At 44.9% G+C, this 16,619-nt stretch overlaps 1 protein-coding gene across 1 annotated transcript; it reads left to right on the top strand.

The window, feature by feature from the left end:
- Positions 1-516: 516 nt before the first annotated feature.
- On the top strand, positions 517-13,237 carry erlin1 (ER lipid raft associated 1). Its single transcript, XM_088915300.1, has 12 exons — positions 517-649; positions 3,426-3,556; positions 4,573-4,654; positions 6,346-6,392; positions 6,856-6,917; positions 7,010-7,135; positions 7,398-7,471; positions 7,951-8,009; positions 8,512-8,603; positions 8,991-9,080; positions 9,584-9,663; positions 10,236-13,237. The coding sequence occupies exons 2-12, from the start codon at positions 3,444-3,446 to the stop codon at positions 10,476-10,478; spliced, it is 1,068 nt and encodes a 355-aa protein (XP_088771426.1). The 5' UTR covers positions 517-649; positions 3,426-3,443; the 3' UTR covers positions 10,479-13,237.
- Positions 13,238-16,619: the final 3,382 nt, after the last annotated feature.

Genomic DNA, 16,619 nt, shown 5'->3' with positions numbered 1-16,619 from the left:
ACAAATGTCATTTCTGTTCTGCTGTGACATCTTTTCTGTAACCTTTAGTAAATCATTTTCCGGAAATCCGCACATTCAGGACAAGCCCCTCCTGCACATCTAGTTCGGTGAAATACGTCCCTGTGTGAACTTTTTTTTTAAATCCGTGCCAAGACAAATACCGCTCTGCGCTTATCTCGCTGCTCTTTGCGTTGTACCTTCACCTCTTCTCGATGAACTACTATCTTCCGATTTAAAGGCACGGTCTTCCAGAAACACTCCTGGGGGGAACGTTTTTTTTTCCCCCCAGGGCGCGAACCCGCAGATGTTTTGCCATCGTCCCGTTTCAAAAACGGGTGTTCGGTTCGGGGTGCGATTAGATCACGAAATGCAAACCGTCGAGCAATCAATCACCCGTACCATTTGACAGCTGTTGAGTCACCGAAAATCGGTAAGACCTGGCAAAGCACAATATCTGTCGGCAGACTTGTAAAGGCAGGCAGGCAGGCCTCTCACCTCCCCTTTAACGGGTGGTGCACTCTTCACCCGGAAGAGAAGCGGCGCTGGAGCTGCGAGTCGAGTCCATTGCTGCAGTGAGCCCTGCGGGGGGGATGGACAGGGAGGATTTCGCTCATAACCGACTTGTCAGAAGAGACTGTTTGAAGGCTTGGTGAGCAGAGTGCATTGGGATTTTTGTTTGTATGAATTTAACGTGTGCAATCCATTACTCATGGTAATCCGTCATGGAGTTTTTGTTTTTTCCTGTTTGCATCACGCCGTGCAACTGGCTGAATCCGCACTGGTTCGTGGGCTCGGGAGTTGGAGAGCTCGATTGCATCGAAAAACTTCGCTGAAATAACGTGTTGCGGGTTTAATCGAGGAACGGACACGGGCAGAGGGGCGGTGTTCGTGCTTGTGGCCGCTAGTCCCGAGTGGCGGTCTTGTTACTGCAGACAGTAGCAAGACCCTGGGACGATAAGCCACTGGGGGGAAAAGATTCGGTCATGTTGTAACTCGTTGTTTTTTCTCCGTTTCTGAATGTGTATATTTGTCTCCGTAAAACTGGAATTGTGCAGGAGATATCGATTTGAGTAGCCCTTCACGAAAACGAACATGTACTACACGGCAAGCAAAAAAATAATGTTGGACACGATTTCCAGTTTAACGTCATTCCCTCCGACTAAAGATCACGCTTTACACTGACAGTAAATCGTTAGAGTGCCTGAAGTTGCTTTTGAGCATTGCCTCAAACTGTAAACTGAAAGATAAATATACATCTGAAAGTGCCCTTATATTTATTAAAAAACAAGGAGCAGACAAGAACATTAGGAACACATCTAGGCTAAACCGAGTTATGTGTGCTCCTTGTGGATTTGAGGTGCAAGAGCACGGTGTTTGCTCACGGGAGACGAGGAAGGCAGGGTAATCCACTGGATGGGTTTAAGCAAGGTTGTTATACTTGGAAAGAGGAACCAAAACAAAGGTTTAGTTCAAGGACGGCAAATCTGAAGAGGCCCAGTTTGTGTTTGCTAAAAGAATGTGAGATATTTCCCGGACAGAATGGCGAGTTCCGTCTGTTTCTTGAAAGAAGCCATACTCCCACACCGGCCCTCTGTGTGAAAAAGCGCTTCTGTTCTCAGTTATATTGCACTTCCCCATAGTTTCTACTTGAATCCTGTGGTTCGCTTTTCACTGATAAGTTTTTAAAAAAAAAAAAAACAAGTTCTTATTTAAACACCATAATGAAATAGATACAGAAATAAACACTTCAAAGCCAGAGGAATTCACAATTGTAAAAACTAAAAATTATACTTATACTTATTATACATATTTCCATTGTCTTGCCTTTTGATTCTTTAAATTTCTAATAGAATTTAAATAAAAAAGGAATTCAACTTTAAAAGCATGAATAGGTTTTCACTGATAAATCTGGAGAAGTCCGCTGGGACGACTAGTCAGTGCCGCTGAGGATTTCGAATATTTGTTCTGAGTACCTTTGCAATATTCTCTTTTCACGTTTCATTTAGTGTTGAGTTCCAAAGGTGGTATTTGAGTCTGACTGAAAAGCTGAAGTTCAGCTACCCTATGCCTTTGATGTGCTTTACAGATCTGAAACCTGTCTTGTAAACCTGTATAGACACAGTAACATACTGCTCAACCAGGAGATTCGGTGGGTGTTTGTGATGCACTGTGTGTACTCACTGGGTTGTGCATTCTCGGTCATCATTTGCAGTACACGTGGATCTTGGTTTCGTGGGCTTGTCGGTTATCAGGGGGCGTGACTGCAGCTGAGCCCACAGTACAGGCTAGCCTGCTCTGGGGACACCTGCTTGTTGCTGTGGAATGTGTCACAGCTGTGGGCTGGGTGGAAGGGATCAGCTGCCGCACACTGGAACGGACCGGCCCGCCATGGAACATGATCTGCTCAGCACTGGTTTAAACCTCTTCGGGCCTGTAGCGGTCTGAAGCATTCCTGTAAACCTCTTTGAGTATGCGTCATTCCCAGCGAACTTGTCACCTTCCTGCACCTCAGTGTGAAACCTGTTTTTCCCTTGTTCTGAAATGAAATGTGTCGCAGTACTGTATATACATGTTCTACTTCTGAGCAGTTATTGTACCCAAAGCTTCCGCTATGACATCTTGGTTAAGGTAGGTGGTACCTTCTATGAGCTGTGTAAAAAGAAAGTCACTCTTATGGACTTATAGAGACCTGGCCCAAGTGTAGTATTACTGAATTCCTCTCTCATTTTATCAGTGTTTTAATTAAGCATGCTTAAACCGTCTAGCTTAAGCCTGGTTCATGCAGTCTTCATACATAAAAACTTGGCAAGAGTGTTTTTATCACTCTTTATCACACTGTCAGCTCTTCAGGGTACGTGTTGGTCCTCACCCTTCCCGGTATTTAAAGTGCAATCAGTTTTACTTCTTTAAATGTAGTACATTTAAGCTGGCTTCAGGACATGTATTATTCCATCCATAGAGTTCTGCTTTACTGTAATCTCCTGGCTTAAATGTGTTACTTAAGATGTGAAGACCAGCAGGAATTAATTTCTTACTCAAGCTGTAGGGATAAGGGGGAGTAGTTTGTTAGTTTCAGTTAAGGATATGAAGGAATTCTCTTTGGTGTCTTTGGGAACCCCTTTATGTCACAAAATTATTAAACCTGGAAACAGCCAGGTTTACCCTAACTTAACCCGATACATTAACCTCCCCTATTTCATTTAAAAAAAAATGCACATTTGAGTTGGTGCTTGCCAGCTGATGCTCTCTTTTTCACATTTCCCCACACGGCTTCTTCAGTGTTTCGCACAGGCAGCACTGCCTTCTACGTTTGTCACAGGCAACAGTCGTTTCACGAAGCGGTTCTCTCCCTCGAGAGAGAGAGAGAGAGGGAGACTTGGTAAAGGCTTTGCAGTGCAACGCGTCTGCTCTGTGTCCCTGTCCAGATCGTGGCGGGAGCGGGGATGGCGATGGCACATGTCGGGGCTGTAGTCGCTGCCGTGACGGGCGTGTTGGCTGTCCTGCTGCACTCCTCCATCCACAAGATCGAAGAGGGACACCTGGCTGTGTACTACAGGTACGTCCCGCGTCTCAGCCCGGCATTTCCGCCTCCCCAGTGACGGGAGCTGGAAGGAAAAGTGTGCTGCGCTGTATCGCATGTGTCCGACGGCGGTATGCAAAAAGGAATGAGAGAAGATAAACAGCACACATGCAAATGTTTTTAAGACAAAAAGACGGGTATAAGCGAGCGTTTGTGCGTGAAGCACGTCTCTTTTATAGGGAAGTGTAATCTGGTGTTAGAGTGTGAAGGAGATTCAGCGTTTGTTTCAACATCCTTTCCTTAAGCAGGCTGTTGGCCTCGCAGGGGCCTTGCTCTGAACAGCCTGGTTTGGTTGAGGTGCATTCAAGGTGTGTGCACTTTCCATTTAGTCTTCTAAAGCTTCAGTTGTATTTTCTTATGAAGAAATTGAACCTGTGAAGAAATTAGATGTCGGTCTTGTGACTCGTGTTTACAGTGTTCCTCGTTCACAGTGGAAACAGCCCTGTGGGTGTGTTCTGGGGTGGCTTTGCTGTTTGTGAGCTCCGCCGACATTTACCGATTTTCCTTAACCCATTTGGTCCCGCTTTCTGATTTCGCCCAAAAGCCCCGACTGTGAGGGGTGTCAGATTCAGATTAAGATCACTTTATTAGCCATATAAAATTTTTGCATTAGAAATTCGTCTTTTTGCATACCCCAGCTTGCTCTCCATGAGACGCAGACACAGACAGGGAGAGAAGCTTGGGGTCAGAGCACAGGATCAGCCATTGTACAGCGCCTCTGAAGCAGTTGGGGTTAAGGGCCTTGCCCAGGGGCCCAATGTAGTAGGATTCCTCTGCCGGCTGTGGGATTTGAACCGGCAACCTTCCAGCCACAGGCGCAGATCCTTAGCCACAGTGCCACCGCTCCACCCGCTAAGAAGCTCACGTGAAATAAAGGGCTTTGTGCGTTTTAAAATCACCTCTAACTTAAACCTCTGAGAGCAGAAACCGGAGGAGCTGTTGCTGCATTAAGGCTGGTGACTGAGACATTTTGCTTGCGGTCTCTTTTTCAGAGGGGGGGCCCTGCTGACGGTCCCCAACGGTCCTGGCTATCACATCATGCTGCCGTTCATCACGACGTTCCGGAGCGTGCAGGTCAGTTCCTCGCGGGCCTGTGACTCCCCTGCCGCTACAGCGCCCCCTCCGGCACAGTGGCTCACTGTAGGCCTGAGGGAGGGAGGGAGGAGGAATCTCAGGGAAACGTTTGTCTCGGCGAACGCGTGTGACGCACAGCGACAGCCGGCGACCGAATGCGTAGCGGCCTCGGAGTCGTTTGCCGGAGGATGAAGGGAAACGGCCGGGAGGGTCCTGCCGACAGTGACAGCTGTCCCCTGTGGACCCGCCGCTGCTGCCGATCTGAGTCACGCAGCCCAGCTGTGCTGTCGCTGTGGTCCTAGAGCCACTCCCACGGGCGCACAGAGGTCCCTCTTCGTAATGTTTTACCACATCGTTGTTTTTTAAAGTCACCCGTAAAGTAGCTTGTAAATTTAGTTTAACCGTCTTAAAGGCAGAGCTGCTGCCCTTAAGTCACACTATTAAAGGGGAAATGCAACTCTCTTTTTAAATGTCCGGGTTAGAAAGAATCAGCATTGATGAGTGGATTTCAAACCACAGTGAGAGTAAAATGTACACTAACTTATAAAACCTCCGATTTACATCACAAAGTAGCTGAAATTTCCAGGTATGCACAGCGCCATATTGATGTCATTGTCTGCGATTCAGAAAGAGGCCATCAAACCTCCAGTGAGGTAAAGCGGCCCTGTGAGATTAAACCTGTAAACAAGCAGGCTTGTGAATACGTCTCTTTTAATCCAATAGAAATATTGCTCTCGATTTGTAGAGGGTATTGCCGATAAATGGAACTTACTAGTTAACTCTGCATGCAAATCACGCTGGGCCATGTCTGTGGTGAAATGTCTGCTGCACAACCTGCACTTATTTGCTTGTACGTCACATTAGTCATTCCAGTGACTAGTGAGCAGGAAGGGCTGCTTCACATCGCAGTTCGAGCAAACCCTCGGTCCCACCTGTGGCGAGACCAGGGGTTTGAATCAAAATGTCCACTGTTCAGTACTTTCACAAAGTTCACTATTTTGTGCTTAATGCGAAATTAGTAAAAAATGTTGCAATGCCGTCAGTTAATTTATTGTGTTACAGAGATTTTAATAACCGGTCTGAGTAATTCGGGGTGCAGTTCGCCTTTAAGTAGTGTGGCTGAAGGCCGGGCTGAAAGGCAGCTCTTCTGCATCCAGATGTATATTCAGTTCTGATTTGTATAGTATGTCCACTTGAGGTTGTTTATTCTTTAAGCCCATTTTAGATCGGAAGCTGCCTTTCTTACTAAGTGGCCATGAGCCCTTTTGTTTTTTGTAAATGTGTTGAAACTGGTTTTCTGAGGAGGAGTTTGTTATGACTGAATATTTCTTAATTTGCATCCAGAATATTTTAGCCACTTCCTAGTGATCCTCCTCTTTCAGGGATCTTTGAGCAGAGAGGAAAACAACAGGAAATATGTGAGGAAAGATAATTGTTTCATTAAAAATGCAAAAATAGCAGCACGGCCAAAATTTGAACGGGTTTACCAAAACTTTGTACAAGCTCCATGGAAGTTTAGGAACTGTTTAGAAATTTTGTGCTCTACAGTAATGCATTTTGATGTTAAAAATAGCTTAGGTAACAATTGGAATTGTTCCAAAATATCAGTTCATCATTGTAGGAGGTTAGCTACTCCAGCCAAATGTTTGTTTAATGTAAAAGCTCATGTTAATGTTGGTTTTGTTTTGCAGACCACACTGCAGACTGATGAAATAAAAAATGTGCCTTGTGGGACAAGGTACAGTAGTATTACTTTCAAGTGTTGATATTTCAGATTTGAATTATAGAATATTTGTTTGGTAAATATATTTATTACTGAAAGAGTTCACTTTTGTAACGTTTTATTGCATCATTGTTTTTTTTAAAGTCGCCCAATAGCTTGTAAGACCAGATGAACCAACTTAAATTATTATAATTATTGTGTTATTGGTACCAAGTGCAATTTCGTTCACACCAATACTAAATGCTGCGTTCTCAGACCTCTCTCTCCCAATATCTGGACAGTGTGCTGCTGCCCTTTTAAACCTCTTTATCAAATATGATTTAGACCTATGGTGTGAATTTAAAGTTTTTTTTTAATGTTTTGTAGTGTCAAATGGGTGGTTGATTTTGCTTAATGTTTGAAGATCATTAAGGATTTCTTTATAGATCTAAGTAATGTAAAAAACGAATTCTGTTGGGGTTTTTTTTCATTTCAACAGTGGGGGAGTGATGATCTACTTTGACCGAATTGAAGTTGTCAACATGCTGGTTCCGTCTGCAGGTAAGCACCATTAAACCTGGCTCTGTGAAACACCTCGATCAGAGTGGCTTGTTTGCACTGCTCACCTTTCATCTGTGTTTTCTCTGTTGAAGCGGTTGACATTGTGAGGAACTACACTGCGGATTACGACAAAACACTGATTTTTAACAAGATCCATCATGAGCTGAATCAGTTTTGCAGCGTCCACACTCTCCAGGAAGTGTATATCGAATTATTTGGTAAGTATGAAGGTATACTGCAAATGTGTTGATTGGTTTTATGTCACAGTTTTTGACAGTAATCCTTCTCCTTGATTCTGTGCTCTGATACTGTGGGAGATGTCTTTCAGGCTGTTGATTAAGAGTCTGCTGTATTCCAGTTCTTTAACATGGCGAATCTGGATGAAGCCTTGAAGGAGCAGCTGTACTGTTTCTCTCTGGCAGTGTTGCATTGTCATTAACATTTTTCCATGTGCTGCCATATGTGCATTTTGTTTGATAGATATAATTGATGAAAACCTCAAGCTGTCCCTGCAGAAAGAACTTAATGTCATGGCTCCTGGTCTCACAATTCAGGTAAGGTCAGGATTCAGAGCCCGGTTCTGTAGCGTTAACAAAACATCTACTTTTCTCCGTAGCCACTGTGCAGATACAAAAGAAGGAACGGGACACAGTGTGAAACTGGTGAAAAGGATGCATTGAGCGTACTTTGAAACCACCAACACATGATAAGAGCATAACAAAGTTTACAAGATCTAATACATCTGAGGATCTCACCCTACCATTTCTTAAAAAAAGACAAAGAGTATTTGCTCCAACAAACATGGCTGGGCAGCTTGTTCCACAATCCCACAACCTTCTAGCTTGATAAGTACTCATTGGTCTCCGTTTTAAATACACTTCGCTATAATTTCCACTTGTGCCCTCTGAAACAGATGCAAGGCTGATACAAGACCTTTGTGCATTCAGTATTTGTGTGGGTACACTGAAGGTTCAAAAGTCAGTGAGTGAGAATCTGTTACAGGTTTTTCCTGCCATTTTTTTCCTGTATCCAGGCAGTTCGTGTTACGAAGCCCAAAATCCCAGAAGCCATCAGGAGAAATTTTGAACTAATGTAAGTAGTAAGTCTTTCTTCCATGAGTATGCAGTTTTTTTCCCCCACGTTAAGAATCGGCTCTTGTTGTGCAGACCGTTGTGTGTTTTTCATGGCTTGGCTCTTAGCTGTGAACCCTGAGGCTACACAGAGGGGCACCTTGCAGGCCCCTATTTCTGAAAACCAACACAGCTGAAGGCCACAGGGGGGGCGCTATGTCACTGAGAGCCAAGAGCCCTGGTTGATTAACCCCAATCCACAGTTGTCTAAGGGGCTCAGACAACTGTGCTCTGCTGCTTGGGGAGACTCAGTCACAGTCAGCTAGTGACGTGATCTAGGCTCCCGGGCCATAGGGTCCAGTCAGCGACTGGACACGTGCCTTTACCGACTGAGCGGCTCCGCGGGCTCTGTGACTATGCACTGTCGGTCTGAAGCGGGCGAGCTCTGGCTCACTCGCTCGTGACGTGGGAGCGAGTCGGCCATTTGCCATGTTCATCAGCTCCGATTCTCATTCCCTCCCCAGGGAGGCAGAGAAGACCAGGCTGCTCATCACTGCTCAGACGCAGAAGGTCGTGGAGAAGGAAGCAGAGACTGAAAGGAAAAAAGCCATAATAGGTAAAGAGAAAAACGGCTTTCATATTGTCCCTCTAAAGCGGGGGTGTCCACTGCAGCTGAGCTCTTCAACCAGCGGGTGGCTGGGTTGGAGCTCTAGCAAACCTTATTTCTAGTTTTCTGTTCAGAGGTTTGGCAGTATAAATAGAGTTAAAATGAATATAGTTTTTTTTTTTTTCCAATTTAAGTGAGCGCTCTGGAGGAACAGGTGTGTGGGTCACCAGTTCCATGATTTGGAGCCCTTGTTCAAAACAGCAGTCAGATTTAAACTGCTTTTAAATGCGTGTTGTAACAGTTTTACAACTTCTTTAACTTGGGTTATGTCCGTATTTTTTCCTGGTGCCCATATCCCTGTGGTCCTGACTGCTGTTTTGGTGCTCTTCTGTTCAGAGGCGCAGAAGGTGGCTCAAGTGGCTGAAATCCACTTCAAGCAGAAGGTGATGGAGAAGGAGACGGAGAAAAAGATCTCTGAAATCGAAGGTACCGCCTGGCTGCTTTGCCATACTCGGTTTTTCAGGGCTTTCGGCAAGGAGTGCTGCAGCGGTGCATGTTGTGGAATCCCGCATTTTGCAAGAGAGAAGAGAAAAGTTCATCAGTCAGTGGCAGTCAGTCTGATGAGAAGATGCCTTGTGTTGCCTGTATTAGTGTTTTTAGGAACCTCAGAAAGATTACAAATGAGGGGAAGATGCCAGCCATTCCAGCTTGTCTGGTAGTTAGTAGCTAATTGATCCGAGGGTCTTGGAAGAAGCCAGGGTTCCAGTTTGGACGACATGGCTGGGCAGCTTGTGCCACGCTCCCTATGCTGACAGGCACTTGCTCAGTTTCTTGGGGTATTGTGAATTCTTGGATCAGATCCCCCTCATAGCCTTTTCCCTTCAAGACTTGGAAAAGGGTTCAGTTCCTTTCACCCGTCACGTTTGCACTCTTTGTCAGTGGAACTCCCAGCGCTGGCGGGCGGTGTCATATTTTCTGTTGGGTTCCAGATGCAGCGTTCCTGGCCAGAGAGCGCACCAGAGCGGATGCCGAGTACTACACGGCTGCGAAGTTTGCTGAAGCCAACAGGGTAATCTTCTTTATGGCACGGGCTGAGTTGCAGCCTGTGGTTCTTTCACCTCCTTCGAGAGAGGAGAAGATGGACAGATACTCCCAACAGCTCCGGTCCTGGAGGACTGTAGTCCGTTCCGTTTTTTTACAGTAGCCTGCAAAGCTGCAAAGATTTTTCTAACATTTGTGTAGTGTGACAAAAAGGAATCCAGAATATAGGAAGTGAATAGAAGCTCCTGCAAGTCGGCTTCATTGCCACTGGGTTTTAAACTAGGGGTGATTTGAAGCAGAACACTCCATGCCACCACTATGGGGGGGAGTCAGAAAACCGTCTGGTGAGCTAGGGGGCAGTAAAGTATCGGTTTAAAGGTCTGTGAGCCGTGAAAAAGACAAGAAAACTAGAGTGGAAGTTAAGGTTTGGGGATACTACAGATGATGATAGAGCTCAAAATTCTGAAGTGAACCCTGCAGAGCTGTTAGATCTGAATTTCTTTTTGTGCGTGTGTGTGTCGGGGTAGTGACTGAACCTGGATATGTTGTACTGTGTTTGACTTTTCTCCTGACTTCTATCCACGTCTTCTCTCTGTGCAGATGAAGTTGACACCAGAATACCTGGAGCTTATGAAGTACCAGGCGATTGCGGCAAACAGTAAGATTTACTTTGGCCAAGACATCCCCAACATGTTTATGGAAAACAGTGGCTCTCAGGCCAGGACTCAGGATGAGGAGGAAGAGGGGACACCTGATCTGCTGGACTCTCTAGGAAAGACGAGGAAACACAAGAAAGCACCGCGCTCTTCAACAAAGGATTCTAAATCCGGTTCTCCAGAGTAATTGGCAAACACAAGTACTTCTTTTTTTATATCTTGTGGGGGAGATTACGATTGGCATGCTTTTTTAATATTTTTTTTTGTGTGAAAGTTAAATTGAGGTCTGACGGTCCTGCCGTTGACTGCTGTATTTTCGATTGAGGCTGAAGTGATGTCGGGATTCTTAAACATTTTGGTAAATGGACAATTTTTTTTTCTTGCAACTCTATGTGAAACCATAGTTACATTTTAAGACTATTCAATAATACTTGCAACCCTGCCTCAGATATTGCTTTAAAATAACAATGATGCCTAAAGGTGTCTGGAGCTGGTAAAAAGTAAAAATGATGCTGCACATCAGGAATGCATTTTTTAAAAACACGTGGATGACTGATGCAGAATACTGATACTAAATATGCATTTTATTTTGGCTTAGATCTTGGCAAAGATTTCTACTTTTTTAATTAAAAGTTTAAGGTTGTGAACTTTGCTAACATGTTTACAAAATCTTGAAAATGTCCTGTAAACTAAGCACTTGAGTTTTCTTACTGTGTCTTGCACATAACTGGAGTTAATGAACTACCAATTTGCTCACGTATGATCAAAGTGGAAGCTTTTGGAAGCCTGAAATATTTAAAAAGACGTTCCCTAAACATTTAAACAGGAAGTCGTTGTTGCAATTGATAAATGAATGAATAGTGACAATGTCTGCATAAGAATGCTTTAGATAGTTGCTGAAATTGGAACATGTCACTATACACAGTTGAGGTTTGTCATCTGGTCAACTAAAATACCTACAGTATCCAAATCTGCGGCTTTAAGGTCTAAATAATCATTATTGCACCATTTGGAATTATTTGCATTAAGATCTTACTGATGAGAAGCACTAATTTATTGCCTTTTTATTTATGTAAACTGGTTGATATCAAGGACGTTTGAAGTCCAGAATTGTTGCTGTTGATGCTGCAGAGGTCTGAATCTCATGTTCCACCTGGGGGCTGTATGGACTCAAGCTAGGATTGTCAAACACTAAATGCCAGGACCAGTCTTAAATTTGGTGCTTTTTGATTTTTTTAAATGAGGGTAACTATAGGTTAGGTTAGTTGTTTTGCGTATTGCTGTATAATAAATAGAAAATCACTGGTTTCTAACCTCTCTTTAATAGCCTCCCAAGTTTGGACAGAGCTCTCAACCAGAAAGACCCTGTCAGAAGGTCCACAAAACTCAAGTACTCATTGTTTTGTACTCTGGTTTTCCACAATGTGAAAATTCATTGAACAGAAAAGCTGGTTGTTCACATCTGCGCCAGAAATAATAAACCCTCTGGATGTGTTTAATTTCTAAAAACGTGATAACTAGCCTGCTCTCTAAGCTGAGAATTATTTTGAAGTCTTTCGGACTTGTTGAAATGTAAAATGTGGGCGAAGACGCATCATACCATGAGTTCTTCAATGAGCTGTCAGAAGTTATTGGGTCCCACAAAGTGAATAATGATGGTGTCTTACTGTTCTTTCCAGGGCTTTATATTAAAATGTGGGTTTTGTGAGCCTTTGGTTTGGACTGCTCTAGAGTGGAGTGTGCTGTGCTCTTCAGCAGTTTGTGAAATTTTCCGAATTTCAAAGGGTCAAGGAGGGGGAGACAGTCTGAACTGTTAACATTTTTCCTGCAGCCGCATTCTACCCACTGGAGGACGTACAGTGATCTTTTGCTACACTTGAGTGAAGCTGTTTTTCAAGTCTTTTTTTTTTTTAAACTGGAGACCAGTCCGGCGCTAGATCAAGCACGAGCCTGTATCATCGTGATGAGAGCCCTTCAGAAGTTCTGCTGCTTCAAAGGTTTGATCAGCAGAAATGCGGATGCCAGGGTGGTGCACAGTGAGCAGGGGTTAGGGCTGTGGGCTGATCTTTTCACTAATTATAAGCCATGCAAAATCGCCAGGCTTCGTGCTGTCAGTGCATCTTTTCTTTTCAGTTGGGATCTTTGCGCTGTGAAATGAGGAAGCGCATCACACTTTTAAAACCGTAAATCCAACCCGAAGGTTTCACGTGTGGAGACGAGCTGTCTTTCAAGATGTTTGTTTTGCTGAGACCTTTGTTGGGAGCGTTATGTTACGTGACGGGCTGCAGGTGGCGGGTCTGTGACTGGAGGGAATTTAAACTGTCGGAAACGGACGTTTAATGGGGTGTGCCGCTGTCTGTGGGCGGGTAGCCATTGTTCCAGCACGTGCTGATGGGTTTGACGTGTACAAACGCATGGAAAAGGGAGTTTCCAAATGTGTCCTTTTCGAGTCGGGGTCTTTCAGGTCCGATGTGCTACAGTAACGACTCTGGCAGGGGTCTTCGCTTCTCTGCCTCACAACACCAGTATCCACAGGAGAGTTTCAGGCGACTGAACCTTCTGCCCCAATCTTTTGAGTCAGAATGTCCTTCGCACACCCTTGAGAGCTGTATTTTCGGAATCTTGTAGCATTAATACCCAGACTATGGCAGGCTACAGAGTAAGAGCCGGAGGGGTGGGTGTGGGTGTGTAGTTTCCTGAATGTGACGCGCGTTGGTATCCACGGCGCTTGGCGCTTGGCGGAGCACGGACAAGACTCGCTGGCATGTGGTCGTACACTACGGGTCTGTGCCAGGAAGAAACTGCTCGTCACCGCTTGAGGACGCAGCTTGGCGAATGTGAACTTTTGTATAATTCATGCGATCTCCGTATTGTAATAAATTTATAAGCAAAATTTTCAAATGTTTTTGACAAGGGTTACAAAAAATAAAGCCTATTTTGATACCTTGAGAATGAAACGGGTGATTTATTTTTTTTTCCTCCCTTCCCTGCCTGTTTTCAGCATTATTCCAGCCCGGTCTAGTCCTAAAGTCACACAGTCCCAACGATAGTTAGCCTGGAGTGAGAATAAACCCCAGGTTTATTCTCTTAAAGACACCCTTAATACTCTCCCCTCCTGGCCCGACACCCTGTTCCCAGAGCTGCCAGAATACCAAACACTTTGTAGAATTACTTCAAGACCAGAGTGAAGGACGCTGCAGTTCTCGATGAGCTGCGATTAGGAAACAGGTGTTCTACACATTTGTCTTCATCTTCTACTATATGAAGCGCAAAAAGGTGTGAAAGTGTAGATAGTTTAAAATTGGGATATGATGGGTTAGCAGCGTTGCCTATAATTCCATGGAGAAAGGAGTGATATACTGTATTTTAATGCACTAAAACAGTCTATGAAATGTTCAAATTAAGGTTATCATTTAACTCGAATCTGTATTTTGGATTAATGAATGATATCTTGTTTCCATAAATTCCTGTACCGTATATGCTAATACATGAATGTTCCTGGTTGTTTGAGACTCGCAGTAACGTCCTGGCCCCAGTAGAGGGCAGTAAAATAATTCTCTAACGTCGCTTGCTGTGAAAGATTTACTGCAGGAAGTCTGCCTCTGGGGGCGCGACGGACACATTTTGCCGCATACAGTACCTCACACCAAGCTGCAGCGGTTGGTGATTGAGGATCTATGGCTAATTATAATGACCCATAAATAATTGCATAACCAAAGTCAATAGGGGTTTACTGTCAAGATTGTTCTATAAACTGAAATATACAGTATCTTAAAAAGCCAGAAGTACTATGGATTAAACAATTCCTCACAGTCTTCCAGCCTTGGTAGAGGGTGGGGTGTACAGTACGTGTTGCCAGCTTTCATGTAAGAGATCTGATCCCAGAGAGTTGCACAGTAAGCCCTTTTCAGTGAAGAACGGAGACAAGGGTGTGGTCACAACGGACTTTCAGAGCCCTACAGGATGCAACGATATGATCAAAAATCTGCAAGCTATTCAGGTGTTCTGCTGATTTTTTAATGTTGTCGTGCTATATTTCTTCCTTCCTACCTACCCTGGGTAAGGCAAGTCACAGTCTGCTACTGGGCTCAAACCCGCAATCAAAGGTCCACTCTGCGTTTTTTCTAAAGTGTCGGGTTGTGTGGCTTACACATGCGGAGCTCTATTTAAATTAGGTGGTCCATACAGATGACTCAAACTCTATTTCTATCTTAAAATGATGCAATATATAACTTATTTTGCAGTTATTTTGCAGACGTTTTCTTTGTACACTTATTTATTTTTCTGGTTGTTTTTATTCAGTTTTTCTCATTTTCTAAAGAAATTAAAACGGACAAAAAGAGCTGAACACGGGTTTCTGAGAACAAACGGTGATTCGTTTGCTGAAGCTGATGTACAGGGAGGGGCCAGCTCTGTTATGGCTCTTATGACCTGTGTTTATTCATTTACTTTGAGGCCCAGAATTGTGACTCTCTAACCCGCTGAGCTGTTTTCTTAATGCAGGAAACGGCAAAACCATTTGAACCCACGTTTCTAAAGCTACCAAGGCTGGGCGTTCAGCCCTTCATGAAGAAGTTGTAAGCTTTTCAGAGCGGCGATCTGTGTTCGACTCCCCCAGTCACACTGCCCATAGTCTGTGTGTGTTCCCATGAGACCGTCCTGTTTTTTCACATTGTTCTGTCCGTGAATTCAAATAGTCGTCTGTGCACAGGCTTTCAATAATGTCTCAAGTTGTTTCCACTGCCAACCACGTGTTCTTGTCGTATACTGATAGTACAAGTAGGGGGAAAAATATTCCTGTACTACATAAGACTGAAGCCCATGCTAAAATAGCATGTTACCCTGAACACGAATCTTGATCTTCCACAGATGGGTAGAAACCCCCGTTGAGAGGCCAGTAACAGCTTGCTCGAGGTGCCCAGTGTGAGTAAACACCCCGGCTTTCTGAAAGCGGGTGTTTGACTGCACTCGTGAACGGCGAAGCGCAGGAGGAAAGGCAGCCGAGTTCATCGGGGTGCACAAGCTTCAGGCCTGGCGTTTTCTCTTCATGGGCGGGGGGCCTCTGCGTGACGGATGGGTGCCCATGGTGGATCCCTCACGGCATGGCTTTCCTTTGTGTCGTGGACTGCCGAAACCCTCCAGAATCGCAGACACCTGGGCCGGCCTGGCTGTTTCTCTTATTGTCTGCACCGCGCAGGTCTGCCCCACCTGTGAGCCGGCCTGTCGTTTCCTTCCCAGTCAGCGGTCCTGCGCTGGGTCAGTGTGCCGCTTCCTGGCCCTGCCAGCGCCGCGCTGGGCGTGGGCACATCCTGCTGGCAGGAAGCTGCTGTGACCAAGGGCAACCGGGAGAAGAGGAGACCCCCGCCGTGCCCCTGGGGGACCCCCACAGTGCAGGACGTGGTGACCTGTCAAACAAGCGCTCACCGACAACCACTGGGAAATGAGTACGGTGTAAAAAAATATCCGGATATTTCAGAGGAATCCAGGCCACTTTTCCTGAGTTACCCGAGTATAGATTATTAATAATAAATGGCTCCCACACAAAGAAGGTTAGCTACCAGTATAACCATTTCCCCAGTTCTCAATATGCTTTTCCTCCCTGTCTGTAAGAACAAGAACCACACTCTCAGAGGAATGGTCAGTGGGCTGCTGTGTTTCTGTTTATCCCATCTTTAATTTGTCATAGGCCAGCTGGTCACAGGATACAAAGTTGCAGATTATTACAGTAAATAAAGCAATTCAGCTTTTTTTTTGCTGAATGTATTAAACACTGATATTTCCCTGCTGGAGGGACAACCCCAATTCTGTAATGCACCAGAAGGAAATCTGTCCGTCTGATTGTTTGATTTTGTCTGTTAATTGATGTTTTTAGTCTAGGGAAGAATTAGCCTAGAATTAGCCAGCTACTGATTCAAACAATTGATCACAGTCGATTCAAGGGGGGTCCTCTGATCTCTTCCCTCCTTCACTGTCGTTTCCTTCACCCTGAGCCTGCTGGGCGTCAGTATTGACGTCCGGGGCCTGTCTCACGTGAGAGAGAGATTCCCGCCCTGTGGGTCTGCAGGAAAGATCCGCACTGCAGCGTCTGAGACCCTTACAACTCGGTGAAAACGCTGAGGGTGGTTTCTTTAAAAACAAAACTCCCACACCTCCCTGGAGGGAGAGTGGGAGCTGGGGGCTATCTAGCAGGGGGCAGAAAAATGTCGCAGTATTGTAAACGGAAAGAAAGGGTGGAGATAAGCATGTTTACTGAGAAGACGAGATCACGGTCATTTTTCACCTCAGCAGGAGTAGTTGAAAGCAGTTGAACAGCAGGAGAAGTTGAAAG

The sequence above is a fragment of the Atractosteus spatula genome, chromosome 5 (genome assembly GCF_055471065.1).
Source record: "Atractosteus spatula isolate fAtrSpa1 chromosome 5, fAtrSpa1.hap1, whole genome shotgun sequence".
Lineage (NCBI taxonomy): Eukaryota > Metazoa > Chordata > Actinopteri > Semionotiformes > Lepisosteidae > Atractosteus > Atractosteus spatula.
This window is presented reverse-complemented; position numbering and strand designations above follow the sequence as displayed.